Here is a 15,323-nt window from a genome sequence, read left to right on the forward strand (position 1 = left end):
TCAAATTGGCCGACACTCGGTTTCACAAGCGCGGAAGGATCGACCTTCTTATCGGAGCAGAACTCTTCTGGCGGTTACTATGCGTCGGGCAACATTCAGTAAATCGCCATCTGATATGGCAGAAAACGCAGCTAGGTTGGGTGCTAGGCGGAAGGCTCGATTCGGGTATTCAAAACGAAAGCCAGGTAGGCAAGTGCCACGTAGTTACGAACGGACAATTACATGAGCAGCTAGAAAGGTTCTGGCAGGTAGAAGAGGGCATCACAAACGGTGACGCGATCGACGAATGTGAATCGCACTTCGTCATGAACGTCAAACGTAACCCCGATGGTCGCTACACGGTCAGAATACCATTCAATGACCAAATCAAGGCTTTAGAGAACTCGCGCGGGCAGGCAGAAATTAGATTCAAATCTCTAGAGCCAGGCAGCCTGAGCTCCGGGCTCAGTATATAGAATTCATGCGCGAGTATGAGCAATTAGGCCACATGTCGCGCATTTCGGAAACTAAGGAGGCTCAAAGTGAGTCTTATTATTTACCTCACCACGCCGTCTCCAAGCAAACAAGTACCACCACGAAATTACGGGTGGTATTCGATGGTTCGGCAAAAACAAGCACGGGTATATCTTTGAATGATAGTCAAAAGGTAGGCCCAACAGTTCAGAGTGACCTCACGTCAATTTTGATTAGATTCAGAACACACCGCTACGTTCTGTCCGCTGACATAGCCAAAATGTATCGGCAGGTATTAGTAGATTCTCGCGATATACCGTTTCAGCGAATTCTGTGGCGGACAGATCCGCGATCACCAATAGATTGCTATGAGCTGAACACCGTCACTTACGGTACAGCGTCAACCTCGTTCTTGGCAACGCGCGTGCTCAAACAAGTGGGCTTAGAGTGCCGGTCAGAGTTCCCGCGTACTAGTAGGATAATCATAAACAATTTCTATGTTGATGATTTGCTAACCGGGACAGAAACGATTGAGAACGCGAAGGAGATCAGGGAGGAAATCTCTAAGATATTGGTAGCCTCCGGTTTTGAATTACGCAAATGGGCGAGCAACTGCTTGAAGATCGCGGACGCAGATAGTGATAGGCAATTTAATATAGACAAAGATCCGAAAACTCTCGGTTTGAAATGGTCGCCGGCGGAAGACCAGCTCAGCTACAACGTGCGACCATCGGTTAATAAACGTTACACCAAACGGACGGTATTGTCGGAGATTGCCGAGATCTACGATCCGTTAGGTTTAATCGGACCAATAATAATTCGAGCGAAATTGATGATGCAAGATCTCTGGCAATTAAGGGTAGGTTGGGATGAATCCCTCCCACAGGGACTGCACACGAAATGGACCGCCTATCGTGATGCGTTAGAACGATTGCCAGATATCAAAATTCCGCGATGTGCAAAAATTAGCGAGACAGAGAGTATAGATCTTCACGGGTTTGCGGACGCTTCGGAAGAGGCATACGGGGCCTGCGTATACCTGCGAACCCAAAACACAGCAGGGGTGCGCCAAGTCAGGCTACTGTGCTCTAAGTCGCGAGTCGCTCCTTTGAAATCTCTATCCCTTCCTCGCTTAGAGCTATGTAGTGCATTATTGTTAGCGCGACTAGTGCAAGGGGTCAAGACAGCTTTGAATTTGATATGCGAAAATGAGTATTATTGGTCCGATTCAAGAGTTGCACTCGCCTGGATTCAGGGTCCGCCAAATAGATGGCAAACTTTCGTCGCGAACAGGGTGTCGGAGATCCAGACATTATGCAAAGATCACCAGTGGAGGCACGTACCCTCGGGCGACAATCCCGCGGACATACTCTCGCGTGGAACCAGTCCAAGCTCGCTACGGATCAACTGACTATGGTGGTCAGGACCATCCTGGTTGTCAAAGGGTGAACGTGCCTGGCCATCAATCGAGACAAGCGTTATAGAGGTGCCCGAAGAGAAGCAAAAACAGCATCTGTTTGTAGCAACGGTAGGGGAAGAATTCGTGCTCTTCCGCAGAATCTCCGAGTACACGCGACTGTTACGGGTAACAGCTTATTGCTTAAGATTCACGAAAAACGCGAAGCTTAAGAACAGTGCTACCGGTGAAGAAGGCAAGACAGTATTAATTAGCGTCAACGAGATGCTCCGAGCCCGCGATAGATTAATATGGTTAGCGCAGCGCGAAGCCTATGCCGGTGAAATAGTTTCCCTAGAAAGGGAAGGGGGTGTGAGTGCGTCCAGTACTCTACGCGCGCTGGCACCCTTTTTGGACAAAGAGGGAATAATCAGGGTGGGCGGAAGATTAGGAAACGCCCCATTAGCCTTTAAAACACGGCATCAAGCTATCTTACCAACCAAACACCCGCTGACCGACCTCATAATCAGGCATGAGCATGTAAGGCTCTTGCTTGCAGGAGGTCAGCAGACATTAGCCTCATTAAGAGAACAATATTGGATCATAGCTGCAAGAAATAATGTGAAGAGGGTCATTAGGGGATGTCTCAGGTGCTTCCGAGCAAAGCCACGAGTTGCCGAATGCGTGATGGGACAGCTACCTGCGAGAGGGTAACACCCTCTCGCCCATTCACAACTTGCGGGGTTGACTATGCGGGCCCGTTTGCTACAAAAGGGCGTACGCCTAGCAAGGTCACAGTCAAGGCTTATATTTGTATTTTTATATGTTTCGCCACAAAGGCCGTTCATATCGAGTTGGCCACGGACCTGAGCACTGAGGCATTCCTTAATTGCCTTAGAAGGTTTACAGCGCGAAGAGGTCGATGTCGTTGCATCATTTCCGACAATGCAACCAATTTTGTAGGAGCAAAAAACGAGCTCAAACAATTAAGCGAGCGGCTGAATTCTCAGCATCATAAAAAACGAGTGACTGAATTTCTAACAAAGCAAGGAATAGATTGGAAATTTATACCTCCTCGTGCTCCTCACTTCGGAGGACTATGGGAAAGCGCGGTAAGACTCGCGAAATATCACCTTAAGCGAGTTATCGGCGAGCAAAGGCTCACATATGAAGAATTATACACGTTGCTGACGCAAATAGAATCCTGTATGAATTCTCGTCCTCTCACTCCATTATCATCCGATCCCGCAGATTTCGATACCCTCACTCCCGGACATTTTTTGATTGGCAATCGACTGACCGCGTTACCAGATCATGACATTACTCAATTAAAGACAAGCCGACTAGGTCGGTATCAGTTAATTCAACAGATGCTACAGCATTTTTGGAGGCGTTGGCAAAGGGAATACCTCCACCAGCTTCAGCAGAGGCACAAATGGACACAATCCACATCGCCAAAGGTCACCGAAGGCGCTTTGGTCATCGTCAAGGAGGACAACCTGCCTCCCTTGCTTTGGTCTCTTGGCAGGTTCATACATCTGCATCCCGGCAAGGATGGAGTGGCTAGGGTCGCCACCATCAAAACAGCAGAGGCGGAGTACAAAAAACCAGTGACAAAATTGTGTCAGTTGCCGATCCTGGACAATGAAAGACACTAACCACGCTAAGTGAAATAGTTTTAGAAATAATCTAACCATGTACATTTCTACAATTAGTAATACTTGTAATTTATTTAAATATTCGTTATAAGTAATAATAGCGTTAGTTTCGAACGCGTAACACGCGTTCAAGGTGGGCGGGATGTCTGCGCGGCGGTTTATGGCACGGACATGCCGAAACGGTTATTTTTGAGAAGGGGACTTTGATAATTGGCAGCATGTAATTTTAGTAAAAATTACGTCCCGGCGACAGAAAGTGGGGTTTACAACCCTCTGGCCTCTAAGGCGCTTTCCCTCGTCCTCAATAACCTAGCCCTGCCATAAAAATGGGTCTCCCGGAGGGGCGAGTCACGAGTCAGCGTGTAACGGTCAAGGGACCGAGGTGACGAACTCGGAGGAATTCCCGCGCTGTTGCCAGACACTCGTCAATTTGACAAAGGACATCGCCACCCCCTCTCTAAGGAAACGCGCGTTAAGGGCGCAAGAGAAGAGTGTCGCGATGCATCTTCTACACGCCGATTGGTGTTTTCGAGAAGCAGGAAAACAGCCAATCGGAAGAAATTAGTATTAGCAGCGGCAAGTCGACGAGCGTCATCGATTTGCGAAGTCAGTTATATCTAAGCAACGATAGAGCGAAGTCCTAACTCTGCAAGCCCAGCAAACAGGCTTGGCCCACAGAAACAATACAGTCTCAGAAAAGTAGAAAATCTTCTGGGTGGTCCTTCGAGTTATTGTAGACGGCACATTAGAGTGCAATAATCCAAGAACGCGAGTGCAACGGCAGAGCGCTCAAAACCTCCACAGTAATCTTATTATAAATTCATTGAATATTATTAGAATATAGTTATTATAGAATTGCTCAGCCTATATTCAATTAACCATCTCCTTGTAACATTGGTAAGGAAATAGTTAAACTCACAAAGGATATATCTTAACCGCTCAAGGTGTATCCGACATTACGATACGTACTGTCCTCACAACCACCAAACCTTGTCCATCCTTCGGAGAACGGCGTATTAACCACATACGCCGACAGTTCCAATCCTGTCGGATTTGTTGTCAACCACGTATCACCCTCATACGGTGAACATTTTGACCGATCCACAAACCCAAACCAATATTACACTCCGTGTGAGGACACAACAAGAGTAACTCGTAACAATCCTAAGGACTTGAACCCTTTGTCCCCTGGACACTTCATTATGTGGGATTCGACAAGTTTCGGCAACAGGTCGAGACGCGTTCTGCTGCGCGTGGAGAGACAGCGACCGATAACCGAGAAGTCACGCGTACGCATTTGTTCGATCGCGCGCGTGTATGAGCCTCTGTTCTCCGTATGGGCTGTACGCGCGCTCTGATTGGACAGTGTTTTTCGTTAATAATTCAAAAATGAAGTTTCAAACAACATTTTGTAAAGGAAAAAGTTGTTCAGAGTCACCCCAGCAACCCACCATTTCCGGGTGTTCGAGGAATTACGGGACACCCTGTATATTTCTTGCGTTAGCTTTCTATTCATCCTCTACAGAATCTTCATGCGTGATTTCTTTGTTTCGTCGAACTTCTCGTATTATATCCATGCTAACTGTTTGTTATTGTAAGATCTGAGAAGGCAGCACGCCTGCATCAGAATAAGTTCTTCAGTCAGTGAAAATCTGTCCAGAGTCAGAGTAAGAAGTGAAAATGAATGTGCAAGCATCTAGTTCGTCGGTTAATATTTGTGTCACGAGCAATACTGCGTTTACAATTAATAGTAATTCTAATGAAAAGCAACAATTAAGGGATGTCTTATCATATGTAGAAGACTATTTTCGTAAAGCTAATTTAATCGCTAATGAAGTGTCCACGATAATTTCCTATGCGGCCATAGCAATTGGTACAAAAATTATCGAAAATATCATTGACATGCTTACTGAATATGAAGTACTGCAAAAGGAATGTCTCATTGATATTGACGAGTCCGACAATGGAAATGTATACCAAGAAACCACGCGTGACGATTCTCCGGAAGAAGAGTGGTACGAGCCCAAAGAAAGAAGACACCATTCGGTTAATATTCCGTTAGAAAATAAAATTATAGCAGTCACACTGGCACGTCAGAATCCTTCGTGGAGCTTACAGATATTACGTGCCAACGGCAGCAAATTTTTTAAAAGAAAGGATGATATTAGGTTGCTGCGTAAATTCTGTCCGCTTGTTAATGCCCGTAGTTGTTACAAATAAACTTTCGAGCATTGTAGTATTTGCACGATGTTGTGCCGTCTAGACACTGTTCGAAAGACCACCCAATGTGATTGGGACTTGCAAATTGTTCTATTTCTACCGCGTAATATTACAATAAATGTGAGCTGGTTGCTCCTTAGTTCTCCTGGTTCGTGGTTGTTGAACGACTGACTCTCCAACGTCGCGTCTCGGACGTCCGTGGGGGGGATTTTTGTTAGGACATGCTGATTGATTAATGGTTAACAATTGCATTTGCCAATCAGCGTGTATAATATCGTCTTTACCGCCCTTCCAATGCGCCCTTAGCGCGCTGTCACCTTGGAAGGGTGGGAGACGGTCGCGAGGAGTGGCCGGAAAGTCCCAAACATCTGGAATTTCCTCCGGGTGACTAATAGGCAAGCGGACCGTCACATACAGATTTGCCGTTCGGAAATTCGTGGTTTATGGTATGTTCATAAGCTATTGAGCGCGAGGGACACAAATAACTAAAAATCTAGCAAAGCAATTCTAGTGACCCTCGCAGGATGTAATTAGACACGTGCAAACAGTAAACGAAAATCCTGAACTCAAAAATAACCGTTCCCGTTTGATCGTGTCATAAACCGCTTCTACAGAAAACCTAGCACCGCTTTTTCATTTCTATTATATAAACACTCTGCTCGTGTTATCGCTTTGACGAATCCGTCAATGTAAACAGTCATTCCAGAGCCTAAAAGAAGTTGCAACGAGTAGTGTTTAATCCTCGACAGGTATGCCGGCCGCCCGACCCTTAGATTTCTTAGCATGTAGTTCTATTGTGTATATTTTTTCGCCTTCGTCCGTTTCGTAGCAGCGGTAATTTTATGACGCCACGGCAATCGTAGTCTTTCAATCTAAGAACTTGCTTTCACCTTTATTGCCTTGTTTTCAACTTAGAATCTTCGCCTATTTAACTTGTACATTTTTTGCATTCATATGGTCATCAGAGCCGAAGCACGTCTTAATGTTATTGTCTGCTACGGTCCATTGTTCGAGGCACTCGGAATTCCCGAGTGCGTCACTCAAGGGTACGCTTGGTACCTGAGAGTGACCTATGGTCTGGGGGTTGGCATTTTCGTGTAGTTTTCCCACCTATGATTTTAACCAATAGTTTTTGCCAACCACCCTTCCCCACCACTATCGAAAAATGTATTCAACCTATCCGAGGGCCTCACCCCCGCGGTGCATCATCGCACGGAGGTGTCGTGGGACCTTTTGCGGAAAGGACAAACAGAAGTCATCTGACCACGCCACGAGTTGCTCTTAGGAAGTTTAGTCAATAGCAATAGTTGTTTTGTCCTCCTAATCACGGAGGTGGTCCTTCGAAAACGAACCTATTAGACTTAATCGGCACACCACATGCTAAAATCGACAAAGCTCGAAAGTTGGTTGCAACTACCACGAGTGCATCCTAACAAGTAGAAAGAGTACAACAACAACTGCAAAATAAGAGACCATCACTTGTTAATTGAACGAGAATGCAAGACCACGAGAATGCAAGACCACACGTGGCGACGGCAACACAAAAAAAAATTTCGGACTTGAAATAGGAACTTATTCCACACCCACCATATTCCCCAGATCTGGCACCAACAGATTTTCATCTTTTCTGGGATGCACTACAAAATAATTTGAATGGAAAAAACTTTAAAACTTTCAAGGACATAAAAAGTGCAATAAACAGTTTTTTTAGTGATAAATCCCAAGATTTTTATAAAAGAGACATAATGCAACTTCCACAGAGATGGGAAAAAGTTATAAATAATGATGGGAAATACATAGTTTGAGGTAAGTACAAACTGTATACGAAAGTCGTATTTGTAGAAGACGTACTCTAGCGGACAGATCTTATGTAGCAACCTAATATATTACGCTGGAAGAAACAAATCATCAATGGAGGGACGATATTTGATAAGTACAATGCAATTAACCAATGGACCGTCAAAATTTGCAGCAAGTCACTACCCGTCAATTGCAACAATGGTAACCAATATCAATCAGACGATTTTAAATTTAAAGCTTCCACTCGGTGGGTATCATATTTTAAAAATAATCATCGAATTCAGCAAAGGAAAATAACCAATTACGTGTCAGCTAAAGAAATCGAAAGCTTAAATGATATAATAGAAGCTGCCGAAAACTTTCATAAAATTATCAAATATATTACACCGCAATTTAATACAAAATACATAACCAACACGGATCAAACTGGATGTCAATACCAATCAACATTCGGCAGGACACTAGCTGTAAAAGGAGAGAAAGCAGTTCTTGTTAATAGAAAAAACTTATCGAAAACAACTCACTCATACACTGCTCAATATACCACGACAATGTCCGGAAAATTACTACTATTTCTATGTATGCAGGAACCCTCAAGGAAAGTCGGATCACATATATTTAAAAAAGTAGGCGAACTAACGAGGAATTATAAAAATGTAGTATCGTGCTCGAAATCTAGAAAATTAACCCAAGATATATATAAAACGTTTTTAAAATCAGTGTTGCAACCTTACGTAAACGACGAAAAATTTCTTTTATTAGTTGACTCATGGGGAGGTCAAACAAATCTACAAATATACGATGACTTATTTGTAAGCGACAAGGGAGACTACACGTGTACCATCAAAATTATTCTGCCCAAATGTACAGCATTGGTTCAACCACGCGATGTTTATTTTTACCAACAAATCAAAAATTTTCTAAAAAGGATACAGAATTGCACTTACTTGATAGAACACGGAAGAGAAATTGCAACCAGGGAAGATGCAATTAAATTGCATTCTCTAATACACAAACAATATGTGCACCAATTTTTAAACCTATGCTGGAGTATGCATGGTATGCAGCGGGATTAACAGCAGAGAGACAAATTTTCCAAAACGTGAATCAAATCTGCTTTCCCACAGAAGTACAAAGAAGCAAGTGCCTATGCAATAATACTGTACTTACTCGATGTACAAAATGTTTCTGCATATTATGCTTCGTATGCTTTGACGACAACTACCACTGTTGTAATTAATACAATATTATTAAATTTATGGTGTACCATATTTTCTATCCCTATATTTACTTTATTTTTTCTGTTTCCAGACACGAGACGGTAGTTTAATATTCTATTAATTTCAATTATATTTATTTATAATTTATTAAAACTTTTATTCATTATTTTGTAATAAATGTGTAATCTCTTATGCAAGTAAACGTTACACACCGAATTAAATAATATAAATGAATAAGTCCAAAAAATATATATTTTTCATGAGAAAGGAGTTGCACCCTAGCCTACCGTAGCGTAAATGTAGTACATATTGTAATTACTTATATTATATACAATATTTATCTTAGGTCTAGTGGTGCGCTGCCTGCCCGAAGGCATCTGGCGCTAGGAGAGGGGTATGTCTATGCTTTTCAGGGCATGATGTTCTTTTGTTAGTGTGCAGTGTGTGAAAGGGGAAAATTCACTATATAAAAACCCAGTAGCTTGAGGGTTGAAGAGGTGTCACTTAGTCTGGGGGGGGGTGTTAGTTGGTAGTTAGTTGGGGCTTATTCTAGGTTAGTGGGGTTAGTTTGTGTTTACAAGTTATTTACATTATGGTATATTTACAGTTTGTCTTATATTAACGGGTGAGCACCCAATGGTTGCGTACGTACATTATGAGTGTTTCGACGTGAACTGCTTCCGTCCCTTTTCAGTTTGGCCGGGTAGCAGAGGTACGCGCGGCCTGAGTGCGTTTATTGGGGGGTGAGCGGCAACCCCAGGTAGGTGCTGAGTTGATCGTGACGGATCTTAATAGTGGGTTTGGGTGGTTGGCCAGTTTATTGTTTAGATTGGTATTGAGGTTCTGCATGTTTAAGGTGTGGTGTATTTCGGTGATTAGTGTGCGTCTGGAGATTTTAGCGGCGATTCGGAGACATTTATTTTGCGTAATTTGAATTTTGTTCATGTGTGTGTGTACCGTCGTGTGCCATACAGGGGAGGCGTACGTGAGGACGGGGCGGATGATGGATTTGTAAAGTAGGAGTTTGAGTTTGATGGAGAGGGATGGAGATTTTAGGAGGTGGTAGTATCTGGCGAGGATAGAAGTGGCTATTTTATTCGCTTGCGCTATTTGGGTGGCCCAAGTGAGTCTGGTGTCTATGCGTATGCCTAGGTATTTTGACGCAATTCTGGAACTGAATGGTGGAGTTGTGAATATTGACTGCCGGTGAAAGTGATTTTTTGTATGTGAATAGGATGGCTTCGGTTTTGTCGGTGTTGGTGTTTAGTTTCCACTTTTTTAGCCTGTTGACTATTAGCTGAACTGCGTTTTGTATTCTGTTTATGGCCTTGTGTGGCGAGGGGCTGGCGGTGTATAGCACGATGTCGTCTGCGAAGCCTGCAATGCTTGCCTGCTTGGGAAGGTCGCGGAAGGCATGGGCAATGAAGATTTTGAAGAGTGTGGGAGAGAGGACGGAGCCTTGGGAGACTCCGACCATTATGTTGTGCGTTTGGGAGTAGGTCTGTCCTATTCTGACTGTTATTTTACATTGTGTGAGGAATGAGTGAATTAGTTTTGTAAGAGGGGTGGGGACCTTATGAGTTAGGAGGTGGTGGGTGAGGCCTTCGATCTATACGGTGTCGAAAGCCTTTTCCGTATCCAGAAAGATCATGGCGGCGGTGTTTTTTTATAGCCAGCTGGGTTTTTATATCGCTAGTTACTCTAGCTAGTTGGTAGATGGTGGAATGCTTTTGGCGGAAACCGAATTGAGTGGGAGGGATGGTGTTGTAGTCGTTCAGAAAGGAGGATAGGCGAGCAAGGGTGATTGTTTCTACCACTTTGGAGAGAAACGGGAGGAGGCTGATAGGACGGTAGCTGGAGGGGAGAGTGGGATTTTTATTGGGTTTGGGTATGGGGATGATAGTCGCGTTCTTCCAGGTATTGGGAAAGTAGCAGTGGGTGAGGATGGCGCTGATTATGTATGTTTGTCTCATTATTGCTTTTTTAAGGAGATTTTTTAGTAGGGTGTTTTGGATGTTAACGTGACCGGGGGCCTTATTATTCCTGAGTTTTGCAAGGATGGTTTGGACTTCTTTTGGGGAGGAAAGTTTGGTGGGGGGTGATGGTGTTCCATGAGGAGGTTGGGCTTCTCGGAGCTTTCGTATGTGAGCATGGATTTGAGCTGTGAATGATGGGTTACCGTGACTGCGTATTTGCTGGTGAATGTTTGCGTAGTGTACTGCTAGAGCTTCCGCTTTGTCCGAGTCTGTTTGTGCTATTGAGTTGTTGGTTTGTAGGTTGAGAGTGGTGCGATGGTTTTGAGTGTTAAAAAATTTTGTCACTTTCCAGGAGTTGTCTTTCAGGTTCAGTCGTTGTAATTTTCTGTCCCATTGTGCGTTTTACCATTCTATTAGGTGGTGCTGAACTAGTCCCGTGTACTTGTTTAGGAGGGCTCTTGCTTCGTAGTGTCTGTGCGTTTGCCAAAGTGTGCGTATTCTGTACTTAGTCTTGATTAGGTTTTTGATGTGTGGCGGTATGTTTGGGAGGCGGATGAGGACGGTTTTGCGAGGTACTGTCATTTCTGCGGAGTGTGAAATGATACACCAGTACAATATTTGTTGAACACTTTAACTACAATTGTAGATTAAACAATAATAGAACTTTGTTTATGAATAACTTAAAAATTATTAAGTGTTTGCCCCTACAGTAGTATATATGCGTAAAAGGGTGAACGAGATCTATAAGTGTACAAAGTCTTAACTAAATTGGTGACCCGAAGGCCTTGCACTCTCCTTGTAAGTACTAAATGTAATAGTATAAAAATTAATATTGAGTTTATATTTGTTCACACCTTTAAACACAATTTTCGAAGAAACTTTCATTTTCTTCATGTTTTCGAAAAAGTAAGTTTAAGTTTCTTTGTACTTCAGTTTTACTTTCGATTAAGTGATGGAAATGTATAAGTGGCTTTTCAAATTTTTCATTTAACATGATGAAAAATGCAAAAATACTGTTGAGTCTATAATTATTCACAGCACTTGTTCGGTACCGAACGTGACAATGGACGCATCCCCAATAAGCCTAAACTGTTATCCTTTCGGCTTTATGACACGTACGATCAGTCCAAGCTATTTTCGAGTGCCTCCCTTTTTTCTAATCGCTTTATTAATATCTTTCTCGAGGGCGAGGCACAGAAGGTGTTTAAGGTTATTGAACCTTTGCATTTCGCTCGCCACACGCCATTCTGCTGCCCATCCGTTTCCCGCAGTAGCTAATGACTTGTCGTAAAGCCACACTCGCAACACGAAAATTCAAAATCCCGTTAGGACCAATTGCCACGTGGGTCCGAGTCCCCGGTCGCAATCATGTCCCACTCTATCATCTCGGAAATTCCGGAATGGGCGGAATGCTCGTCGCTCGGGGAGGACGACCCTTAAAAATCGAACGTCAAGGATTGGTCCCACGACAACACACCCCAACCACTCTTTTCTGTATAAGGGCAACATTTTTGTTTACGAAAGTCAATCACACCATCGCAGTCAAACACTGACACATACCTCGACCACATTGAACCAGTTAATATTTGTTATTAAATATATTAATAAAACCAATAGTGCATTGTCATTCAATTAAGAACACCTTTGCCTTATTAGTTTGAGACAAAGTTCATTTCGTGTAAACATTATCGCGTCCAGTGTATCGTGATTTACAACCACGAAGAATTCTTTAGAATTGTAAGGGTTACACGAAATAAGTTTGGTCCTTCGAGCCGGAATACTCTAAGTGAATTAGCGAATGCAGTGAAATCCGTGACTTAGTGCAGTGAATACAATTGAACATGGCAACCAGTGAACAAAAGGATCTCATCATGCGACGCGCAGTTATCAAAACACACCTCACGCAACTTCAAAATTACCTGACCAAATACACAGAAGATCCAGACCCAATCAAGTTATCAGTGAAAATGAAGCGTCTACATCAAAGCTTCGGGTCCTTCGAAGAAATACAGCAGGAACTTGAAAGATTAGATACAGGGCACACACAAGCGACAAAGCAAGAAAACATGGAGGAACAATACGACAACGTGAATGCAGCAGCCGAAAGAATCCTCCGTCACAACAACACGCAACAACATAATAATCCTTCACTATCAACCATAACAACCAACGTCAAATTACCACGAATCGAGCTACCACGCTTCGATGGAAGGGTAGAAAACTGGTTAACCTTCAAGGATCAGTTCATTTCATTAATCGACGGCCAGGTAATGCTTTCCAATGTTCCATTTACGGTCCGCGCTGTCTGGAGAAGCCGCAGATGTGATCAGCTCTTTAGACATAACGGAGCAAAATTATACTCATGCATGGGAACTCCTCATTAAAACCTACGCGAATCACCGACTAATTATATTGCGTCATGGAGAGTTACTTCTCAGCGTGCCTCCAATCGTACACAATTCAGCCAGCTCTATACGCAGCTTCACGAACAACATTCGGCTGCACTTAAAATCATTAAAAAGCCTAGGACAGCCAACGGAACATTGGGAAACGCTAACGATCCTTCATCTCCTTCCAAAATTGGATCGTGATTCACGCATGGAATTCGAGAAGACTGAATCTTCCGACCGCATGCCAACCCTAGAAAATTTAATTGATTTCCTTACAGACAAGGCAAGATGTTTGGAGATAGCGGAAAAATACATGCAACCAACCACCTCCTCGTCAAGGTATAACAATAGAACAAGATCAGCAGAAACCAAGACGACCAATCCGAAAATCCAACATGTACACGTTACAACAGTGACCGTTGGATGTTCATTATGCAAGACAAACACGCACCGTATTTACGATTGTCCCGAATTGAAGGGATTGACTATCATAGACCGCAACAGTCGTATCAAACAAGCAGGACTCTGCAAAAACTGCTTACGAAAAGGACACGACGCCCTTCAATACAGGTCAATGACATGCAGAGTATGCGACGAAACACATCACACACTTCTACACATGGAACCACCAGAACGAGAACAATCCTGACATAACCTCCCAACGCAGCATTCATTCACCGTCAACCTCTGCATCGATGAAATCATGAAAACGGCAAATATAAAGGTACGTGCACGGGACGGAGCATTCATCAATTGCAGAACCCTGTTGGATACCTACTCCAGGGCCAACTTTATGACCGAGGAGTTGGCCCGAAAACTACAGTTATCACAACATGCAATCAATACGTTGCTACTACAATTCAATCAATTCATACCAATCTCAAGAAAACACTCAATTTCTTTATCATACAAAATATCAACACTCATTCCAAACCAACCAATCAATCGCAAATACATTTCTATGCCTCCGAACATTCACTTGGCTGATCTTGATTTCGACAAACCAGCACCAGTTCAAATACTACTCGGAACAGGCCCGACCCTATCCTTCTTCAGCATTGGACAAATAAGGCTTCCAACGCCATCAAACTCGGATTTAATACTTCAAAAAACACAGCTCGGTTGGATCATCGGAGGAAGCGTTCCAACCCGCAGCGAACCATCACCCACATCACTAACCTGTCATAACACCAGTTTACAACTTGACCTGGAAAGGTTTTGGAAATTAGAAGAAAGCGCAACTACACCTCACCTCACCTCGGAAGAACAAGCAGCCGAGGAACACTTTAAATTAAACACAAGACGGTCACCCGATGGCAGGTATGTGGTGGCTTTACCATTCAAGGACAATAAGCGCAACCTCGGCGATTCTCGAAATACCGCGTTAAGACGATTTCATTCACTGAAGAATAAACTCAAGTCTAATCCCATATTAAAAGACCAATACACCGCCGTCATTCAAGAATACATAGACCTCGGCCATTTAACCGCTACTTCTAATACCCAACCAGGTTATTATTTACCACACCACGCCGTTATCAAGGAAAGCAGCCAGACCACTAAAATTCGCGTCGTCTTCGACGGTTCATCAAAATCGAACACCGGGACTTCACTCAACGACACTTTAATGGTCGGACCAACCATTCAAGACGACATCAATTCTTTGTTGCTGCGTTTTCGTTTATACAAATATGTCCTGACCGGAGACATCGAAAAGATGTACCGGCAGTTCCTCGTGCGTGAAGAAGATCGGAAATTTCAACGAATCTTCTAGCGAGACAACAATGGCAAAATGATTACATACCAGCTGAACGCCGTCACATTTGGACTAGCAGCAGCACCGTATCTCGCTACACGATGCATTCAACAACTTGCAGAAGATGAAGCCAGTCAATTTCCAACAGCATCTAAAACCTTGACACGGGATTTGTACGTCGATGATTTAATCACCGGAACCCAAACCAGAGAAGAGGCGATCAATTTACGAGACGAAATTATTCACCTGCTACAGCGCGGCGGCATTCACATTCGACAATGGGCATCCAACGACCGGTCACTCTTGGAAGGGCTGACAGAAGGATCTGTCAAATTATCACTACAAGACCACCAAGATCGAACACTAAAAACATTAGGCGTTTTTTGGGACTCACCATTTCCATTTTCTCAACCAACAGGATCACCAAGCGAACTATTCTCTCCGAAATAGCCAG

General features: G+C 43.5%; 3 protein-coding genes across 3 annotated transcripts; all 3 read left to right on the plus strand.

Moving 5' to 3' along the window:
* The first annotated feature begins 487 nt into the window (after nucleotides 1–487).
* On the plus strand, nucleotides 488–1,864 carry LOC108573925. Its single transcript, XM_017936415.1, has one exon. The coding sequence runs from the start codon at nucleotides 488–490 to the stop codon at nucleotides 1,862–1,864; it is 1,377 nt and encodes a 458-aa protein (XP_017791904.1).
* A 626-nt stretch (nucleotides 1,865–2,490) lies between these two features.
* LOC108573926 lies at nucleotides 2,491–3,507 on the plus strand. The gene has a single exon (XM_017936416.1). The coding sequence runs from the start codon at nucleotides 2,491–2,493 to the stop codon at nucleotides 3,505–3,507; it is 1,017 nt and encodes a 338-aa protein (XP_017791905.1).
* A 10,309-nt stretch (nucleotides 3,508–13,816) lies between these two features.
* On the plus strand, nucleotides 13,817–14,887 carry LOC108573927. The gene has a single exon (XM_017936418.1). The coding sequence runs from the start codon at nucleotides 13,817–13,819 to the stop codon at nucleotides 14,885–14,887; it is 1,071 nt and encodes a 356-aa protein (XP_017791907.1).
* The last annotated feature ends 436 nt before the right edge of the window (nucleotides 14,888–15,323 follow it).

The sequence above is a fragment of the Habropoda laboriosa genome, unplaced genomic scaffold (genome assembly GCF_001263275.1).
Source record: "Habropoda laboriosa isolate 0110345459 unplaced genomic scaffold, ASM126327v1 scaffold173, whole genome shotgun sequence".
Taxonomy (NCBI): domain Eukaryota; kingdom Metazoa; phylum Arthropoda; class Insecta; order Hymenoptera; family Apidae; genus Habropoda; species Habropoda laboriosa.

Excerpts from the sequence above, each read along its gene's own strand:
- LOC108573925 (XM_017936415.1), top strand. The coding sequence starts at position 488 with ATGTCGCGCATTTCGGAAACTAAGGAGGCTCAAAGTGAGTCTTATTAT.
- LOC108573926 (XM_017936416.1), top strand. The coding sequence starts at position 2,491 with ATGTCTCAGGTGCTTCCGAGCAAAGCCACGAGTTGCCGAATGCGTGAT.
- LOC108573927 (XM_017936418.1), top strand. The coding sequence starts at position 13,817 with ATGAAAACGGCAAATATAAAGGTACGTGCACGGGACGGAGCATTCATC.